Here is a 14,959-nt window from a genome sequence, read left to right as displayed (position 1 = left end):
TCACATCGCTCCTTCTCACCTTGCCTCGTCATCAATAGCCTAGCCTACTCATCCGCCTTACCATTGGCTTGCCATTGTCACCATGGCCAACTTGTTCAACAGCGCGCGAACTGCCCTGCGCGCCGCCGTCAACGGCTCGGCCGCTTCGGTAGGTATCATATGCACACCATCCCAAATTCAGCCACCCGCAACGCTCAGGAGACGATCGCGATGGAGGATTGGACGATTGCTAGGCTTTGGGTCAATGCAAGGCGAACTTCGTATCGACAACTTGACGCATGATGTTGAGCAGTGAATCTGGAATGGCAGTGTGCAACAGCTTAGCATATTGGACACACACACACACATGCCACCCAACATCTTAGAGCAGCCATCTGCCATCGCTCCATCTTTTTTGGAAAGCCTCGGTGCAGCAGCACGATCTACACATACGCAACGCATATGGCATTAGAACGAGTGTCGAGTTGAATTAACCGGCATTCTCGATCCAACAGCAACATCTTGTACTGACTTGAACCCCTTCTTCCACTTTTACAGGTCCGAAATGCATCGACACAGGCTGGCGCTAAGGCTTCGCAGTCATTCATGGTATCGCGATCCTCCGCTATTGCCGCCACTGCCGTCGCTGCCGGTTCGGTCGCTTGGTACAGACACCTGTACGGTACGCTTCCCTTCTTGGAGACGGCCAGCGCTAACATGGCCGACGAAGGTCTCCACCCACCCAAGTACCCCTGGTCGCACTCTGGTGTCTTTGAGACCTTTGACCATGCCTCGATTCGTCGTGGTTACCAGGTGTACCGTGAGGTTTGCTCCTCCTGCCATTCGCTCGACCGTATTGCCTGGCGTAACCTCGTCGGTCAGTCGCATACTGTCGATGAGGCCAAGGCTATGGCTGAGGAGGTTGAGTACGAGGATGGTCCCGATGATGAGGGTGCTATGTTCCAGCGTCCTGGTAAGCTTGCCGATTACATGCCTCGTCCTTACGCCAATGACGAGGCTGCACGAGCTGCCAACGCTGGTGCTTTGCCTCCTGATCTCAGCCTGATGGTAAAGGCTCGTCATGGTGGTGCAGATTACATCTTTGCCCTGCTTACCGGTTACACTGACCCTCCTGCAGGTGTCAAGGTTCAGGATGGTTTGAACTACAACTCTTACTTCCCTGGTACTCAGATTGCCATGGCTCGTGTTCTTTACGATGGTCTTGTGGATTACGAGGATGGTACTCCTGCTACCACTTCCCAGATGGCAAAGGATGTTGTTACTTTCCTCCATTTTTCTGCTGAACCCGAACACGATACTAGGAAGAAAATGGGTATGCAGACTGTCATCATTCTCTCCTCTCTCACTGCACTTTCCATTTGGGTCAAGCGTTTCAAGTGGGCTGGTGTTAAGAGTAGAAAGATCATCTACAATCCTCCTTCAACTCACTGATCTCTCGTCTTTGTCGCTCTTCTTGTTTCGAGTTTGTAAAACGCCAGTTTGTTTGCTCATATATACTCTTTTTCTCATCCTATCGTTATGGCCTGTGCAATTTGGTTGTGCGATGTGTCGACTCGATCGCAGCAAAGGTTGTTGAAGATTACCATCCAGTGCGACGCTAAAGGATGACGCGCTGCCGATCGGATCGGTGATCAGGCACACCCGATCCGATTAGATCTCCCATCTGATCAGAGATCGGGTGCAACACAGTCCCGCTCGTTGTCATGGTAGATCATTAAGTAGGAGTTACACCCACCTTGAGCATGTGCCGCTCACATGTATATATATCTCACAGAGAGCACTTTAGTCAATCGAGTATATTTGTTTCTGTCTTTTAGCAGCAGTGACATCCTACTTAAACTCTCTCCGATCGCCAGTATGGGGACGCAAACGTCTTCAAACTTCAACAAAGGTAGGGTGCAAACCCAGACTGAACACTGAAAGGACAGGGAAATGTTATCGCATCTCAAAGACGGCAAAGCTTGTAGTCATTCGAGAATGTGTGTGATGGTACAGTGACGAAAGAGTACAAGGCGAGTCTTTTGCAACCAGATGTGGGGTTCCCAAGTCATACAGATGCTAGAAAAGCCAACAAGGGATGCATTGAGATCGGCATTTTTTGGGGGGGGGGGTTTGGTTCGAGAGCGAGGGCGACTGTGTTTAGTCAAAGAGACCGAAGCCCATGTCGTCATCAGACTCTTCCTTCTCCTCCTCCTTCTTCTCCTCGGCGGCAGGAGCGGCACCACCGGCGGCGGGGGCAGCACCACCAGCAGCGGCAGCAGGGGCAGCACCACCAGCGGGGACGGAAGCGAGCTTCTCCTGACCCTCAGCAATGAGAGTGTTGATGTCCTTGCCGTTAAGCTCCTCGATGAGCTTGTCGAGACGCTCAGATTCGGCCTCGATACCGACGGTCTCAAGGAGAGACTTGATGTCAGCAGCCGAGGGGTTCTCCTTACCACCGAGGGTGAGCAAAAGGTAGGCTGCGATGTGCTTCATCTTGATCGACTAAAACAAACCTTTCCGAAATGGCTTGTTGAGAATGAGAGAATAAAAAGGGCCGGCCGCAAATCCGCAAGGGGTTGCTTTGATCCAAGATAGGAAGACTTGTGGACTGTATTAGGACGAGACGATGATTTTTCAAAGTGCTAAGTCAACTTGTTCGAACTGCCAAGCCGTGTGGCTGGTGCTGGGACGAGCTGGTGCTGGGACGAGCTGATGCGGTGGACAAGGACAACGAGAGAGATAGCTTCCGGCAACTTGCTTGCACTATGTGTGGTTCTTGCACTTGGCCAGCTCTAGATCCCTCTTATGTCGGTGGAGAAGCATGTCTTTGAAGATGCTGCCATTGACCAGAGCCGTGCTGGTGTCGTGGGGCTTCTATCTCGTCGTTGTCGGCATGTCTTGTAGGGCGTTAGGAGCTACTTACCTAGGTACCTTGAGAGAAGGGTTGTGGGTGCAAGTCAAGCTATGGAGAAGGCGCTCGGGGCCTGACATTGCCCGCTCCCTGGCTGAGGTCGCTCCAGGCCAAATTGGCAACTTGGTCGGATCCGAGTCTGGTTCAAAGATGGCAACCGCGCTGAGGAGAGAGAAAAAAGCGTGGGAACTTTTCAACATTTGGCAGGCAACTCCAATATTCGCAAGCGCACTCTCAGGCGTCAGCTCACTCTCACCCATTTTGGCGCGGCAAGGGCAACTCCCCTAGGCGGCGTCAGGTTGTGCCTCTCTGCAGGCTGGATTTTTTTTGACGATTGGTGAGCATTTGGCCCGTGTGCTGTTGCCTTGATTTCCCAAAGAGGTCAGCCGGCCACCTTGCTTCTGCTCATCATCAAGATTGCCCAACATGTAAGTAGCATCATGCTGTTCGATGGCAAGCATGCTTCTAGCCTCGACACGACACTCCGAAACACACAACACACAACACACAACACACAACACACACGATCGACGAAGCGGAAGAGGATTGCAGCAAAGCGATGGTCGACAACACCAGAATGTCTTGCTGGAACCAATGTCAGCAGCATGGACATCTATCCAAGGCCTCGTTGCGGATGGATGTGGAAAGGATCAAAGTAGCGTCGTAGCGCCAGACCTCGTCGGAGTATCTCGTTCCTTTTGCGCAGAGATGGCAGGGTGGGAATGATACATCTTGACGATGCAACAGATGCCACACCGACAAAGATGCCAGCACCAATCCTGTCGACACAGAAGCATGCTTGCAACAATGATCCCCGACATTTGCTTTCGAATTGCGAGAGCTGACACCCTTGCAACACTATTGCCGCCCATTCACTTACCCCAACTTTGCAGGGATGAGTACGACGCCGCCGCCGCTGCCGAGCTTAAGCGCAAGCGAACCTTCCGCAAGTTCACCTACCGAGGTGTAGAGCTTGACTCTCTTCTCGACATGTCGAACGAGGATTTCATGTCTCTCGTTCACGCCCGTGCTCGCAGAAAGTTCCAGCGTGGTCTGAAGCGTAAGCCCATGGGTCTCATCAAGCGTCTTCGCAAGGCCAAGGCCGAATGCGAGCCCAACGAGAAGCCCGCTACCGTCAAGACTCACTTGCGTGACATGATCATCGTCCCCGAAATGATCGGCTCCATGATCGGTATCTACACCGGTCGTTTCTTCGTCAACACGGAGATCAAGCCCGAAATGGTCGGCCACTACCTTGGCGAATTCGCCATGACTTACATCCCCACCCGTCACGGTGCTAAGGGTAAGGGCTCTACCGTTGATCGTTTCCTTCCTATCCGATAAACGCTTTCCATTGCCTTTCTCTCCTCTTTCTCACATATTCATCACACACACACGCACACTCTCTCTAGGTTTGGACTGGTTCACATTGCCTCCCTGCCTCGTCTCGCAGTCATTATTGCCACAAAGGTTGTCTGATTTCCGAAAACGCCTCTTACATGTACTATCCCTCCCGGCCCATCCAGACACTATCTCACGAGCTTGTGGGCAGCTCAACCACCCAAAACGAATCTCAATTCACCAAGATAGCATCCTATTTTTATGTTCCGAATGTGTCTTGTCTGTCCAAAAGTATCATCTACAACCAAGAGAAGCAACTGTAGCCAAGTGTCGCATTCTCAATCATAGCTCTCCTCCCATACAGCCACGTGTAGTCTGTCCCTCTTGCCACCACTGCTTATGCACTGCTTATGCACTGCTTATGCACTGCTTATGCACTGCTTATGCACTGCTCATGTAGATTCTGGAAGGCGAGACGAGACAAGACGGGGATAAAAGATGGTGTTACAAACGGACAAGGTGCAAGGTAAAGGCCGATGGTATTGGGAGTAAGTGTAAAGAGAAGCTTGGTCATGGTGGATGATGATTCAAGCTCTCATTTTGGGTGTGTGTTGAGTGTGTGTGGGAAGAAATGCAAGCGAGTGGGAGTGAGAACAAGTGAAGCCAAACAAGTATATAGATTTGCCAGAAGAACCAGATGCCCGTCCGTATTCAAACAGCAGCAATAACACTGCCGGCTTAGAGATCGGCACCGGCCTTGAAAGCAGCGATCTGATCGGCGATCTTGGCCTTGCGCTGCTCGTAGGTGAGCTTGGTAGCTTTGTACTTCTTCGACTCGGCTGCCCAATTCTTCGACTTGTCCGAAGGCGTGAAAGAGGGGTCTTGACGGATGTTTTCGAAAGCTTTGGTCCACATGTCTTCCAGGTCGTCCGATCCAACGCCCTGCTCGAGAGCGGTGGAGAATTGCTTCTTGAATCGCTCGTCATCTTCCTCTTCGAGAGACTCCATGTATTCGGCCACGTGTCCACCGTAGATGTAAGAACGGAGGAGTTCGGCGTCGAGCTCCTTGGCTTCAGGGTCGTAACCGGGGAAACGCTTCTCAGAGTGAGGAATAAAGATTCCACCGTCGGAAGCACCCTTGAGGGCACCAAAGACACGCGAACCGGTCGAGGTACGCTTCAGTCCAACGTCGAGGAAACACTTGAAGGGACGAGGCTCGTCATCGCCCAAAGGCTCAACCTCGGCCATCTCACCATCGGGCTCAGTTACACCCTCGTACTTGTCAGCAAGACCGAGGATGGTGAGTGCACGACGGGCGACGAGCAGACCAGTGGCGTAAGCGGCGGTCCAGTTGGAAAAGCCAGTCTTGACACCGTAACGGCGGAGCTCCTTGGAAGAGGCCTGGGTGAGAACCTTGTCACCGTTGATCTTGGCGTGAACGATCTGGCAAGTGACGTATAGGTTCGAGAAACGAACGACAAGGCGGTATTTGGGTGCGTTGTACTTGTTCTTGGCCTGCGAGACGAGACGCTTGCGCGCGTAGTAGTCGGTACGACCCTCACGACGACGACGGTACTTGACCTGGTAACGCGAGAAGTAGGCGCCAGACTTGACTTGCTTGACGAACGGCTGCACAGTTGAACAACATGATTGTCCGGACGGAAGGATTGGCGTGTAAGTATATCATGTCGATGCTATAATTGGCCAAGGTGGAGCTTCCGAGTCGACCACATCCAACGTCGACGAGCTACCTTGCTCTGCATCTGCATCCAAAGTGTATAGAGCTCGTGATTGCTGGTAGTATCCCACCTGATGGAATGCATGAATGGCAGAACGGCGCATCACGAACGTAGTGGCTCCTTCCGAATGTGTTTGGATATGCTACTCACCATCTTGGATAATCTTGAGGCTGATGCTTCAGGCTTGATGATCAGGAAGGAGGATGGCGAGCAAAGCTTCGACTATGAACGGGGACACTCACATTCCTCCAATCTCACATTCCTCCAATTTTACATTCGCCCAATCTCACAATTTCACCCAGTCTCAGTGGCTCTCTTGCATCCATTTTCCTGATGTTTTTATTGGGCGGGACCGCGAGGCCGTTACGGCCGAACCCGTCCAGAACTGTACAAATCGGTGTGAAGGCACGTGACGAGCACCAGCGTCCGACATCACGTGCTGCTTGGCATGTTGGCAGGCGATGGAAGGCGAGTCCGTTAGCAGTTGCGCTCCTCGTCGTTGCTTTCTCCTTCTCGACACGCCACGACTTTGTCATCAAGAATCATTCAAGGTAAGAATCTATACCATATACTCAGCTTATATCGACCATACGAACCAATCAGCAACGTAGCCAGCCCCGCCAAACCAAACGCAGCACCACCGCCATCACCAACCATTACCGACACCAACAACACGCATAGCAAACAGATGTAAGGATGCAGACCATGGCAATCAATACACAGCACGAATCAGACAGGACATGATGGACAAAGACATTGCACAGCAGCACCTACGGACAACATCAGCATCACCACCACCACCACCACCACCACCACTACCACCGCAATCGCACCCACCCACCGCACCATGCTCGCTACGTTCTGGCACGTTTAGTACCCTTGTCTTCCAAACCTGCCGTCGAGTTGTAGTAGCACTAGCTTTCTAGCTATGCGAACCGCTCATGGTGGTGTTTGGTGTGAGGCGTCGACCTTTTGAGGCCCCTTCTTTTTCGTTTCACGATTGCTTGAAAGCTCGTGCTGACCCCTCTCTCTCTCTCTACCACCCTCTTTCCCTTTCGCTATACGTACATCGTACTTTTTTTCTTTTTCTTTCCCGACTACAATCACAGATGGGTGCCTACAAATATGTCGAGGAGCTCTACAAGAAGAAGCAGAGCGATGTTCTCCGTTTCCTTCTCCGAGTTCGGTTAGTATTCCCAACTTGCATAACCCACAACGTCTCGCCTTTGCATCCAGCTATTTTCGTCCGTTGTGGTTCGTTCCGACAGCGTCTGCAGAGTGCAAGATGTTGCAAGCACAGATCTACTGCTGTCGTTAGGATGCAGATGCTAGCACCTTGCTTTGCTTTGGGGCGGCTTGATCTGACTTGCACCGAGAGGGAAGCAGAATGATGCTGTACGTGGCACATCTCGAGACTCTGCTGTCGTTCTGTTGCTCCTGCTCCATGTCAGACATGAGGAGGGGAAGGTGCACTGTCGCATCTTGGCGCATGTGTGATGGATCTTGTCGTCGCGCTGCTCGCTGCGTCGACTGCTGCAACACATGTCGCTCTGCAGACACGAAAAGGATATGTAACAACGCCGACGTTGGATGTTTTGGATGTGATAGCGAGACATCAACCAACGATATCCCGACAGAATTGCTAACCTCACCGGCAATCTTGCCGATTACCTCTTCTCACCGATTCTAGATGCTGGGAATACCGTCAACTCAACGTGATCCACCGTGCTTCTCGTCCTTCTCGTCTGGACAAGGCCCACCGTCTCGGATACAAGGCCAAGCAAGGTTACGTTGTTTACCGTATCCGTGTCCGACGTGGTAACCGCAAGAAGCCTGTGCCCAAGGGTGCCACTTACGGTAAGCCTGTTCGTCAGGGTGTCAACCACCTCAAGTACCAGCGTTCTCTCCGTGCCACTGCTGAGGAACGTGTTGGCCGCAAGTGCGGCAACCTGCGAATCCTCAACTCCTACTGGATCAACCAGGATGGTGTTTACAAGTACTTTGAAGTGATCGCTGTTGATCCTCAACACAAGGCTATTCGTCGTGATCCTCGTATCAACTGGATCGCAAAGTCTGTTCACAAACGTCGCGAATGCCGTGGTCTTACCGCAACCGGAAAGAAGTCGAGAGGTCAGGGCAAGGGTCACCGTTACAACAAGACCCAGGGAGGTGGAAAGAACTCGACCATTCGAAAGAGGGACACCTTGCAGCTTCGACGATACCGTTAAATCTTCCAACAGCCCGCAAGGGTTTGGAGCTTTTTTTTTTGGTTTGTTTCTTCCTTGCTGGTCATCTCTTCACTTTCCTTGCTCACTCTCGATTGCATTCCATCGCAACCTCACCTTTCGTCACTTGGTGTATTACTTGGCTTTTTAAAGCACCTCATCACACACACACACACACACACACACAAAAATATGACTCTGATCCAGAGATCTTTCTCCTAATTGGACAGCTCGTGCCTGTTTGTCCATTGATTGTGGTCGCATTGAGCATCATGTTGGAGGATTGGTCTACTTTGCGAGCTTCTGTCTCTGTAGGCTGTATTGCTGATGCATTTAGTCGACAATCGTCGCCATTCTGGTTGTCAGGAATGCAAGTCGAAATGGGTTAGATTCCGTATTCGCATTCTCGAGGTAGCAAGACTTGGACATACAGTGCAGCAATAGCTTCTTGACGTTTCTTGTTCTTGATCTTGTTGCTTGCTGTACTGCTAGATACACCTCGTGATCTCGCTGTGTCGAGTACAGAGTTTGCTTGAACTGTCTTGGTTTGGACAGTCTTGGATTGAACAGTTTTGGATGTATGTTGATCGTCTGCTAAGATAGAAGCAATGTTGGGTTGGATTCTCGGCGTACTTGGTCGATATTCTTGCCACAGTTTTCTCTTGTCCACTTCGATAGCATCGTCGCTTATCTTGGTGAGTTTTGGAGTGCCTTTGTTGCAAGCAATTTCGATGGTCCACTTTTGCATTTCCGCTTCCCGTAGACCTGACAGCATTGGGAAGGAGGGCGAGAGATACTTGAGCTCGAGACCCTTAGGCTCGAGACCAGTGTCGTCTACGCAGGAGGAGGTGGTGGAAAGAGTGTCAGAGCGTGGCAGGTGATGCGTAGGTTTGCAAGCTCGACGACCAAGACGTGTCTTGCGTTCGTAGTCCGAGAGGCCGGATTCCTCTGGGTCTAGATCTTGTGATGACGCTTGCCTCTGCATTTCAGACTGAGCTGAGGGTTGAGTTGGAGATTGCACTGCTATGATAGTTTGCGTTGCTGCTGGTGTGGATTTTGATGCTTGTATCTTTGTGGTAGATTCGATTGTAGTGATGGCATTAGCGGCATTCCAGAATTGCGGTACATCCATATCATCCATATCGACGTCTACTGCAGCGTCTAGATCAAAATCGTTCCAAAGTGCTTCGGTCTCCTGTGTCGTTGCGGTTGGAGTGATAAACATCGCACCCTCTTGTAAGTGAGCCTGACTCGACTGAAACACCTGCCTTTCCTTGCCCTTGCCTGCTCCGACCTGACTCTTGCAGGGCGGTTGCGAGTTCGGTAGCTGTCTAGAACTCGTAACCAACACTTGTTTGCTCCTTCTTTGCGCTGGAGTGGGAAAGCCTGCTCTGCCACTCCCGCCATCCCCCGCTCCCTCGCCCTCGCCCTCGCCCTCGCCCTCGCCCTCGCCCTCGCCCTCGCCCTCGCCCTCGCCCTCGCCCTCGCCCTCGCCCTCGCCCTCGCCCTCGCCCTCGCCCTCGCCCTCGCCCTCGCGCTCGCTCTGGCGTTCTAAGCGCTGCATCCTGTCTCTCTCCCTCTCCGCCCTTATCTGCATATTCTCAAACCTCACCCACTTGGTCAAAAAAAGCATCATCCTCTTCCCCCTCTCCTCCTCCCCCACCGGAACAGCATTAGGACTAGTAACCAACTTGACCCTCCCGAACCAAACAGGTTCAGATACACTACTCACCACCTTCCATCCCTTCACATCTAACACTAAAGCCCACTGTCCATTTCTATAGCCGCCCACTACACCTCCGGCCAAGCGTGGATCGATCATTACCCGCGCTACAGTGATTCGAACATGTGTCAAACTGACCAGCGCTCCTTTGAGAGAGGTGAAGGAGAGTGGATAATCGGCGTGGAAGCGTGAGATTCGGTTCGAGTCAAATCGTGCTGCGATACAGTGTGTTCTGTCTCCGACCAATGCCCATATGTCAGAGAGGGTGGAGGATGAGGAAGAGTAAGATGAAGAGAGAGAGCGAGAGCGAGAGGGAAGAAAGGTTAGGAAGCGTAGAAGCTGGATTCGATTACCGGGGAGGAAAGGGAGATCGCAAACATCAAAGTTACCGGAAAGCGCGGTGCAGGCTGAAGTGGAACAGTGCGAAAACAGCCAGGATTTGAGACTTTCTGACATTGTCAGCTCCAACCTTGTTCTATATGGTTTGTGTGTGTCTATGGGAGGCTATGAAGGCTATCGAGTGGAAGGAAAGCAAGGCTGATGGCCCTTCTCGTGTAACACAACACACACACACACACACACGCACGCGCCTCACCAACAACACCGCGTAAAGTACCTTTTTTAATCCTTACGGTCTAACACAGCAAAGAAGAAAGAAAAATAAAAAAATAAAAAAAATAAAAAAATAGCGCCCTGTGGGGGTCGAACCCACGACCTCGTCTTGGCAATATCCTAAACGTTCTAGGAGTGGGTAGTAGGAGAGACACGCGCTACCACTGCGCCAAGAGCGCCCAACGATATTCCTGCTCTTGCACTGTAACACTATATACTAGCATAACATTGTGATCAAACAGGCCTCTATCCATCCTCCCCGAGACTTTCTGACGCAAACACATGAACAAGTGGCAATGAGATTGGTGCTGTGCATTGCAACAATGCAGAGCAAGGCTCATGGATCAGCAACGGTCGGAAGAGAAGTTGCCCGCAAAGCATTCAACGCAGCTTGTGGATCGCCATCACTCCCATGCATAGCACGTAGAACGTCGGTTCTTGGAAAGCTTTGCAACTCAGCCCTTGTATCTGGTGGAATAGCGTTCCATCCTCTCCTGCCATCTACCCCTCCCCTTACTTCCCCTTGCCTAGCTACTTGCCCTCGTCCACCTTGCGTCGGCAGCACTGCTGGCGGCTGCGCTTCCCTCCTCGGTCTCAAAAAACTAGCTAACCTAGGCACCGCCCCGGCCCCACCCCTATTCAAATTCGCAAGAGCGGCATTGTGTTGCGCCAACCTCGCCTCCCTCGCCTCCCTCGCCTCCCTCGTCCTTCTCGCCGGTGGTTCGACTCTCCAGCTTCTCTGCGGTAGACTTGTCTGTCCTACCCAAGGCGTGAGGAGCAGTGAGAGGATTAGATAGAGTCGAAGGGGGATACGGTATTGTTTGAGCCTGCAAAAGGGACCTGATCCTGTTCGATAGAGCGCTGAGATCACAGTCGCTAGGAGTGAGGCAAAGAGTGATGATGAAGGATGAGAAAATGCGACAAGTAGGGCGAGAGAGTATGTTGTGATATCTTTGTCGGTGAGCATGAGGCTATCCGAGATGCTGATTGACCAGAGGTGTGGGACGATGGAAGAATGTTGATGCAGGATCGAGAAGAGTAGAGCCCAGGGTCCGGCTGGGCTTCGACCTGAGATAAACCAGTGCTTCTTCCCTAGGCCCTCTGCCCCTCCTGGGCTCCAAGGAGTTTTTGTGTATTGTGCCAACAGAAAGGAGCTCAACCCGAACAGAACCACCTGCACGGCGGTGTACAGCGTTGTAGTAACCACCAAAAAGCTTGCATATTTATACGTCCCAAAGGTCCGCTCCACCTTCACCCCGGCATCGTAGAAGAGCAAGAGCCCCAAAAACAGCTCGGACGAGTTGGTGAAAGCGAAATGTTGCGTAATCAGGCGGTAGTATTGATGGTGTACGGTGAGGTGCGGGTGAATTTGCAAGTGGACGAATGCTTTCAGTTGAAACAGCGAAACGAGGATCGAGCTGATGGTGAGGGTGATCAGGATGCCTTTGGTTAATGGGGCGTGGGCGAAGCCTGCTACCATGACTACTTGCTTAAGCTCCTCCAACAGGCATCGTCACAAGAATTGGTTGTGGATGACGAGAAGAAACAAAGCGCAAGGAGCGAGGTTTGGGGGGAAGCATTTCACGCACGGACCACCTTTTTTTCCCCTCGACCATATTTCCACGGAACTCGGGATACTAACCAAATGTCCTACCACCTTACCCCTCCACCTCCCCCCCCTTTGTTGATCCCACACACCACCATAGCTCATATGAAACCCCCTTGCACCCCTCGGCAACAATGCGTCGAGGCCCAGGAATCGCAGCCCTAGACCGCACTCTCCACTCCACCGCCGCCTTCTCCACCCTGGGCGACTCGCTCACAGCCAGCCAACTCGTCGAACTTGGCTCTCAACTGGACACTTTCTCCTCGTCTCTCCGTCAATTTTCCTCTCGACATCGGCATGAAATCCGCAAAAACGCCGAGTTCCGCCATGCTTTCCAAAAAATGTGCTACTCTATTGGTGTCGATCCTCTCTCCTCCTCCGCCCGTTCCTCCTCCGGCCTTTCCGGGCTTTGGAGCGATATGCTAGGCTTGGGGGATTGGCAGTACGAGCTAGGAGTGCAAATCATCGATGTTTGCCTATCCACCCGCTCTTCCAACGGTGGAGTCATCGCTATGGATGATCTAATCACGCGTGTCACGCTGCTTCGTACTGGCGGGAAACAAATCTCAAAAAACAACAAAGAGAAGCAGGAGGCGGAGGAGATTACAGAAGAAGACATCGTTCGGAGCATTAAAATGTTGGCCCCTCTCGGATGTGGCTACCAAGTCTTCTCGCTCGGAGCACGAGGAGAGCAGAAAATGGTCAGGAGTGTACCCAGAGAGCTGGATACCGATACGATCCTGGTTCTCGCTCTACTCCTCTCCAATGCAGCAAGGCAAAGCGAGGCCGAGGCGGTGCCGTTGGCCTATCTTACCGAAGATTCGTTGGTGGAGAAACAAACCAACAAAGCTGCATGGAGGAGAGATAGAGCAAGGGCGCTCTTGGAAAACATGTGTTTGATTGAGGGAATGCTTTGGATTGATCAACAGGCTTTTCCGCCGAGGTATTATTCTTTGGCGACGCTCTAGCATGATTACAGAGGAGGTCTCTCTTGTTGAAGTTGGACGCCCTTTGCGTCCCGATACTGGCGATCGGGGATAGTCTAAGTACGATGTCACTACTCTTTCAAAGCAGAAACATATACTAAATTGACTGAGAGGAGAAGATGGCGAGAGCCTCGAGCTCTCTGCCTGAGATATATACAAAGTGTTGCTGTGTTGCTTCATCCCATATGTGGCAGTATCACCCCCAATGATAGAGTAGGACAACGAGCGGGACCCAATAGGATCCAACCTTTCTCTCCGAATCGGCTCTGTCCACTTCTCGATTCAATCAGATCTATCCTATTCCCGATTTAGCTTGAATCTGTCCGATTCCCGATTAGGCCTGCTGGATCGTTATCTTCAGCATGTCTCGCTGCGAGTCTGAGAGGTGTGTGTGAGTGTGGGAGTGTCTTTTTCTTGCCACCTGCCGTGTCTCAATGTTTGAGCTCAGCTTGTTTCTCTTTGCCACCATCTCACTACTTTCGCTTGCATGGTTGACGCTATCCTCTATTCCTCAAAGCAAGTCGCAGAGCATTGCTGTCAGCACCGAAGCGCAACACCTCCGGCAAATCCGCACATCAAATCGAACCAAGCCGTCGTCGCAGCATCATCTCAATTTAGCCCTTGCTTTGGCCTGACACAATCTCAACCCAGAATCACCACATTCCGCAACTCACACAAGAGGCTTTCGTCCCCCAAAATGGCGCTCTTACTCCTGCACCTGCCAACGTTGGCCCTCAACTCGACCTTCACCCTGGTCTATCCGCTCTATTCATCGTACAAAGCGGTCACCACCTCCACCACCTCGCTCGCCGAGATGCAAGTCTGGCTGGTATACTGGTCCGTCTTTGCATGTTGGACTCTCTTCGAATCTCTTTTCGGCTTTCTCTGGTCTTGGGTCCCTTTTTACTACGAACTGCGTCTCTTATTCAATATATGGCTCGTTGCACCACAAACAAGAGGTGCCACTTATATATACACCAATCACCTCCATCCTTTCTTGCAGACCAACCAGGAAGCCATCGATAGACATGTTGACCAGTTGAAGCAAAGTGCCAGAGGCAAGCTCGATGCCTATCTCGGGGGGTTATGGAGTGCTACTTTGGCAGGAGGAGCAGCGGGTGGGCAAGCGCAAGCGCCTCAGGTTCCTGGTAAGCATGCAAGTGCGAGACACCGACCACCTGGATCAGGTACAAGTGTCGCACGTCCTCCAACACAGCACAATCCGTCGCAAGCATGGATGTCTATGTTTGGGAATTTAGTCAAGACGTATGGACCTTTGGCGGTGGCTAGTGCGAGGAGTTTTCTCGAATCGAAAGCGCCTGCTCCGCAAAGTGTTGCTTATAGTATCCCGAGTTCAGCATCAGGTGATGTGAATGATGCGAGCAAGAGGCAAGCGGCTATGCAGAGAAGAAGACAGTTAGAATCGCAGTTGGCAGCATTCGATGCAGCCGGCGTTCCAAGTAGTGGAAGCAGCGATTCTAACGATAGTGACCAAGTGTCTGGTCTGGCGCCAGTGACGTTGATCAATTCGGCAAGCGGACTGAGGGGTAGTTTTGGCGGACAGGCGGGAATCCAGGATAGTTTGAGAAATAGGTTTGTTTCATTGGCAGGTGCCAGACAAACCGTTAAAGCGGGTACAGCGATGGGCGAGAGTTACGATTTGTTAGAACAGTCCGATATTCCACCCTTCCAGGCTAGTTCCAGTAGCAGTGGTGACGCAGTGGCTGCCAGAACTTGGATTCCGTGGAGTCCTAAATCTGACAACTAACATCGCCTAATCTTGGCTGTGGGAAGCGAGGTCGATGGCGTGCGTGTGGTTTTGATGTCTCTGATG

General features: G+C 51.9%; 10 protein-coding genes and 1 non-coding gene across 11 annotated transcripts; 6 read left to right on the top strand and 5 right to left on the bottom strand.

Annotated features, from left to right (window-relative positions):
• Positions 1-82: 82 nt before the first annotated feature.
• Positions 83-1,431, top strand: UHO2_05353 (putative CYT1 - cytochrome c1, heme protein; the record flags this gene model as incomplete). Its single annotated transcript, XM_041560169.1, has 2 exons — positions 83-148; positions 538-1,431. 2 exons carry the CDS (start codon positions 83-85, stop codon positions 1,429-1,431), a joined length of 960 nt encoding a protein of 319 aa, XP_041416103.1.
• Positions 1,432-2,139: 708 nt separating this feature from the next.
• UHO2_05352 (putative ribosomal protein P2) lies at positions 2,140-2,475 on the bottom strand (the record flags this gene model as incomplete). Its single annotated transcript, XM_041560168.1, has 1 exon — positions 2,140-2,475. One exon carries the CDS (start codon positions 2,473-2,475, stop codon positions 2,140-2,142), a length of 336 nt encoding a protein of 111 aa, XP_041416102.1.
• A 328-nt stretch (positions 2,476-2,803) lies between these two features.
• UHO2_05351 (uncharacterized protein) lies at positions 2,804-3,181 on the top strand (the record flags this gene model as incomplete). Its single annotated transcript, XM_041560167.1, has 1 exon — positions 2,804-3,181. One exon carries the CDS (start codon positions 2,804-2,806, stop codon positions 3,179-3,181), a length of 378 nt encoding a protein of 125 aa, XP_041416101.1.
• Positions 3,182-3,700: 519 nt separating this feature from the next.
• UHO2_05350 (putative 40S ribosomal protein S15) lies at positions 3,701-4,237 on the top strand (the record flags this gene model as incomplete). Its single annotated transcript, XM_041560166.1, has 1 exon — positions 3,701-4,237. One exon carries the CDS (start codon positions 3,701-3,703, stop codon positions 4,235-4,237), a length of 537 nt encoding a protein of 178 aa, XP_041416100.1.
• A 735-nt stretch (positions 4,238-4,972) lies between these two features.
• UHO2_05349 (putative RPL5 - 60S large subunit ribosomal protein L5.e) lies at positions 4,973-6,126 on the bottom strand (the record flags this gene model as incomplete). Its single annotated transcript, XM_041560165.1, has 2 exons — positions 4,973-5,863; positions 6,124-6,126. 2 exons carry the CDS (start codon positions 6,124-6,126, stop codon positions 4,973-4,975), a joined length of 894 nt encoding a protein of 297 aa, XP_041416099.1.
• Positions 6,127-7,082: 956 nt separating this feature from the next.
• Positions 7,083-8,201, top strand: UHO2_05348 (putative RPL15A 60S large subunit ribosomal protein L15.e; the record flags this gene model as incomplete). The annotated part of the gene is made up of 2 exons (XM_041560164.1): positions 7,083-7,159; positions 7,664-8,201. 2 exons carry the CDS (start codon positions 7,083-7,085, stop codon positions 8,199-8,201), a joined length of 615 nt encoding a protein of 204 aa, XP_041416098.1.
• Positions 8,202-8,583: 382 nt separating this feature from the next.
• On the bottom strand, positions 8,584-10,377 carry UHO2_05347 (uncharacterized protein; the record flags this gene model as incomplete). Its single annotated transcript, XM_041560163.1, has 1 exon — positions 8,584-10,377. One exon carries the CDS (start codon positions 10,375-10,377, stop codon positions 8,584-8,586), a length of 1,794 nt encoding a protein of 597 aa, XP_041416097.1.
• Positions 10,378-10,608: 231 nt separating this feature from the next.
• On the bottom strand, positions 10,609-10,712 carry tRNA-Arg(CCT). The gene has a single exon. It is a non-coding gene; the product is annotated as a tRNA-Arg (tRNA).
• Positions 10,713-10,870: 158 nt separating this feature from the next.
• Positions 10,871-12,013, bottom strand: UHO2_05346 (uncharacterized protein; the record flags this gene model as incomplete). Its single annotated transcript, XM_041560162.1, has 1 exon — positions 10,871-12,013. One exon carries the CDS (start codon positions 12,011-12,013, stop codon positions 10,871-10,873), a length of 1,143 nt encoding a protein of 380 aa, XP_041416096.1.
• A 260-nt stretch (positions 12,014-12,273) lies between these two features.
• Positions 12,274-13,107, top strand: UHO2_05345 (uncharacterized protein; the record flags this gene model as incomplete). Its single annotated transcript, XM_041560161.1, has 1 exon — positions 12,274-13,107. One exon carries the CDS (start codon positions 12,274-12,276, stop codon positions 13,105-13,107), a length of 834 nt encoding a protein of 277 aa, XP_041416095.1.
• Positions 13,108-13,822: 715 nt separating this feature from the next.
• Positions 13,823-14,893, top strand: UHO2_05344 (uncharacterized protein; the record flags this gene model as incomplete). The annotated part of the gene is made up of 1 exon (XM_041560160.1): positions 13,823-14,893. One exon carries the CDS (start codon positions 13,823-13,825, stop codon positions 14,891-14,893), a length of 1,071 nt encoding a protein of 356 aa, XP_041416094.1.
• Positions 14,894-14,959: the final 66 nt, after the last annotated feature.

This window comes from Ustilago hordei, assembly GCF_900519145.1.
Source record: "Ustilago hordei strain Uho2 genome assembly, contig: UHO2_contig_13, whole genome shotgun sequence".
NCBI classification, from domain to species: Eukaryota; Fungi; Basidiomycota; class Ustilaginomycetes; order Ustilaginales; family Ustilaginaceae; genus Ustilago; species Ustilago hordei.
The sequence above is the reverse complement of the archived record's forward strand: the minus strand, read 5'-3'. Positions and strand labels throughout refer to the sequence as shown.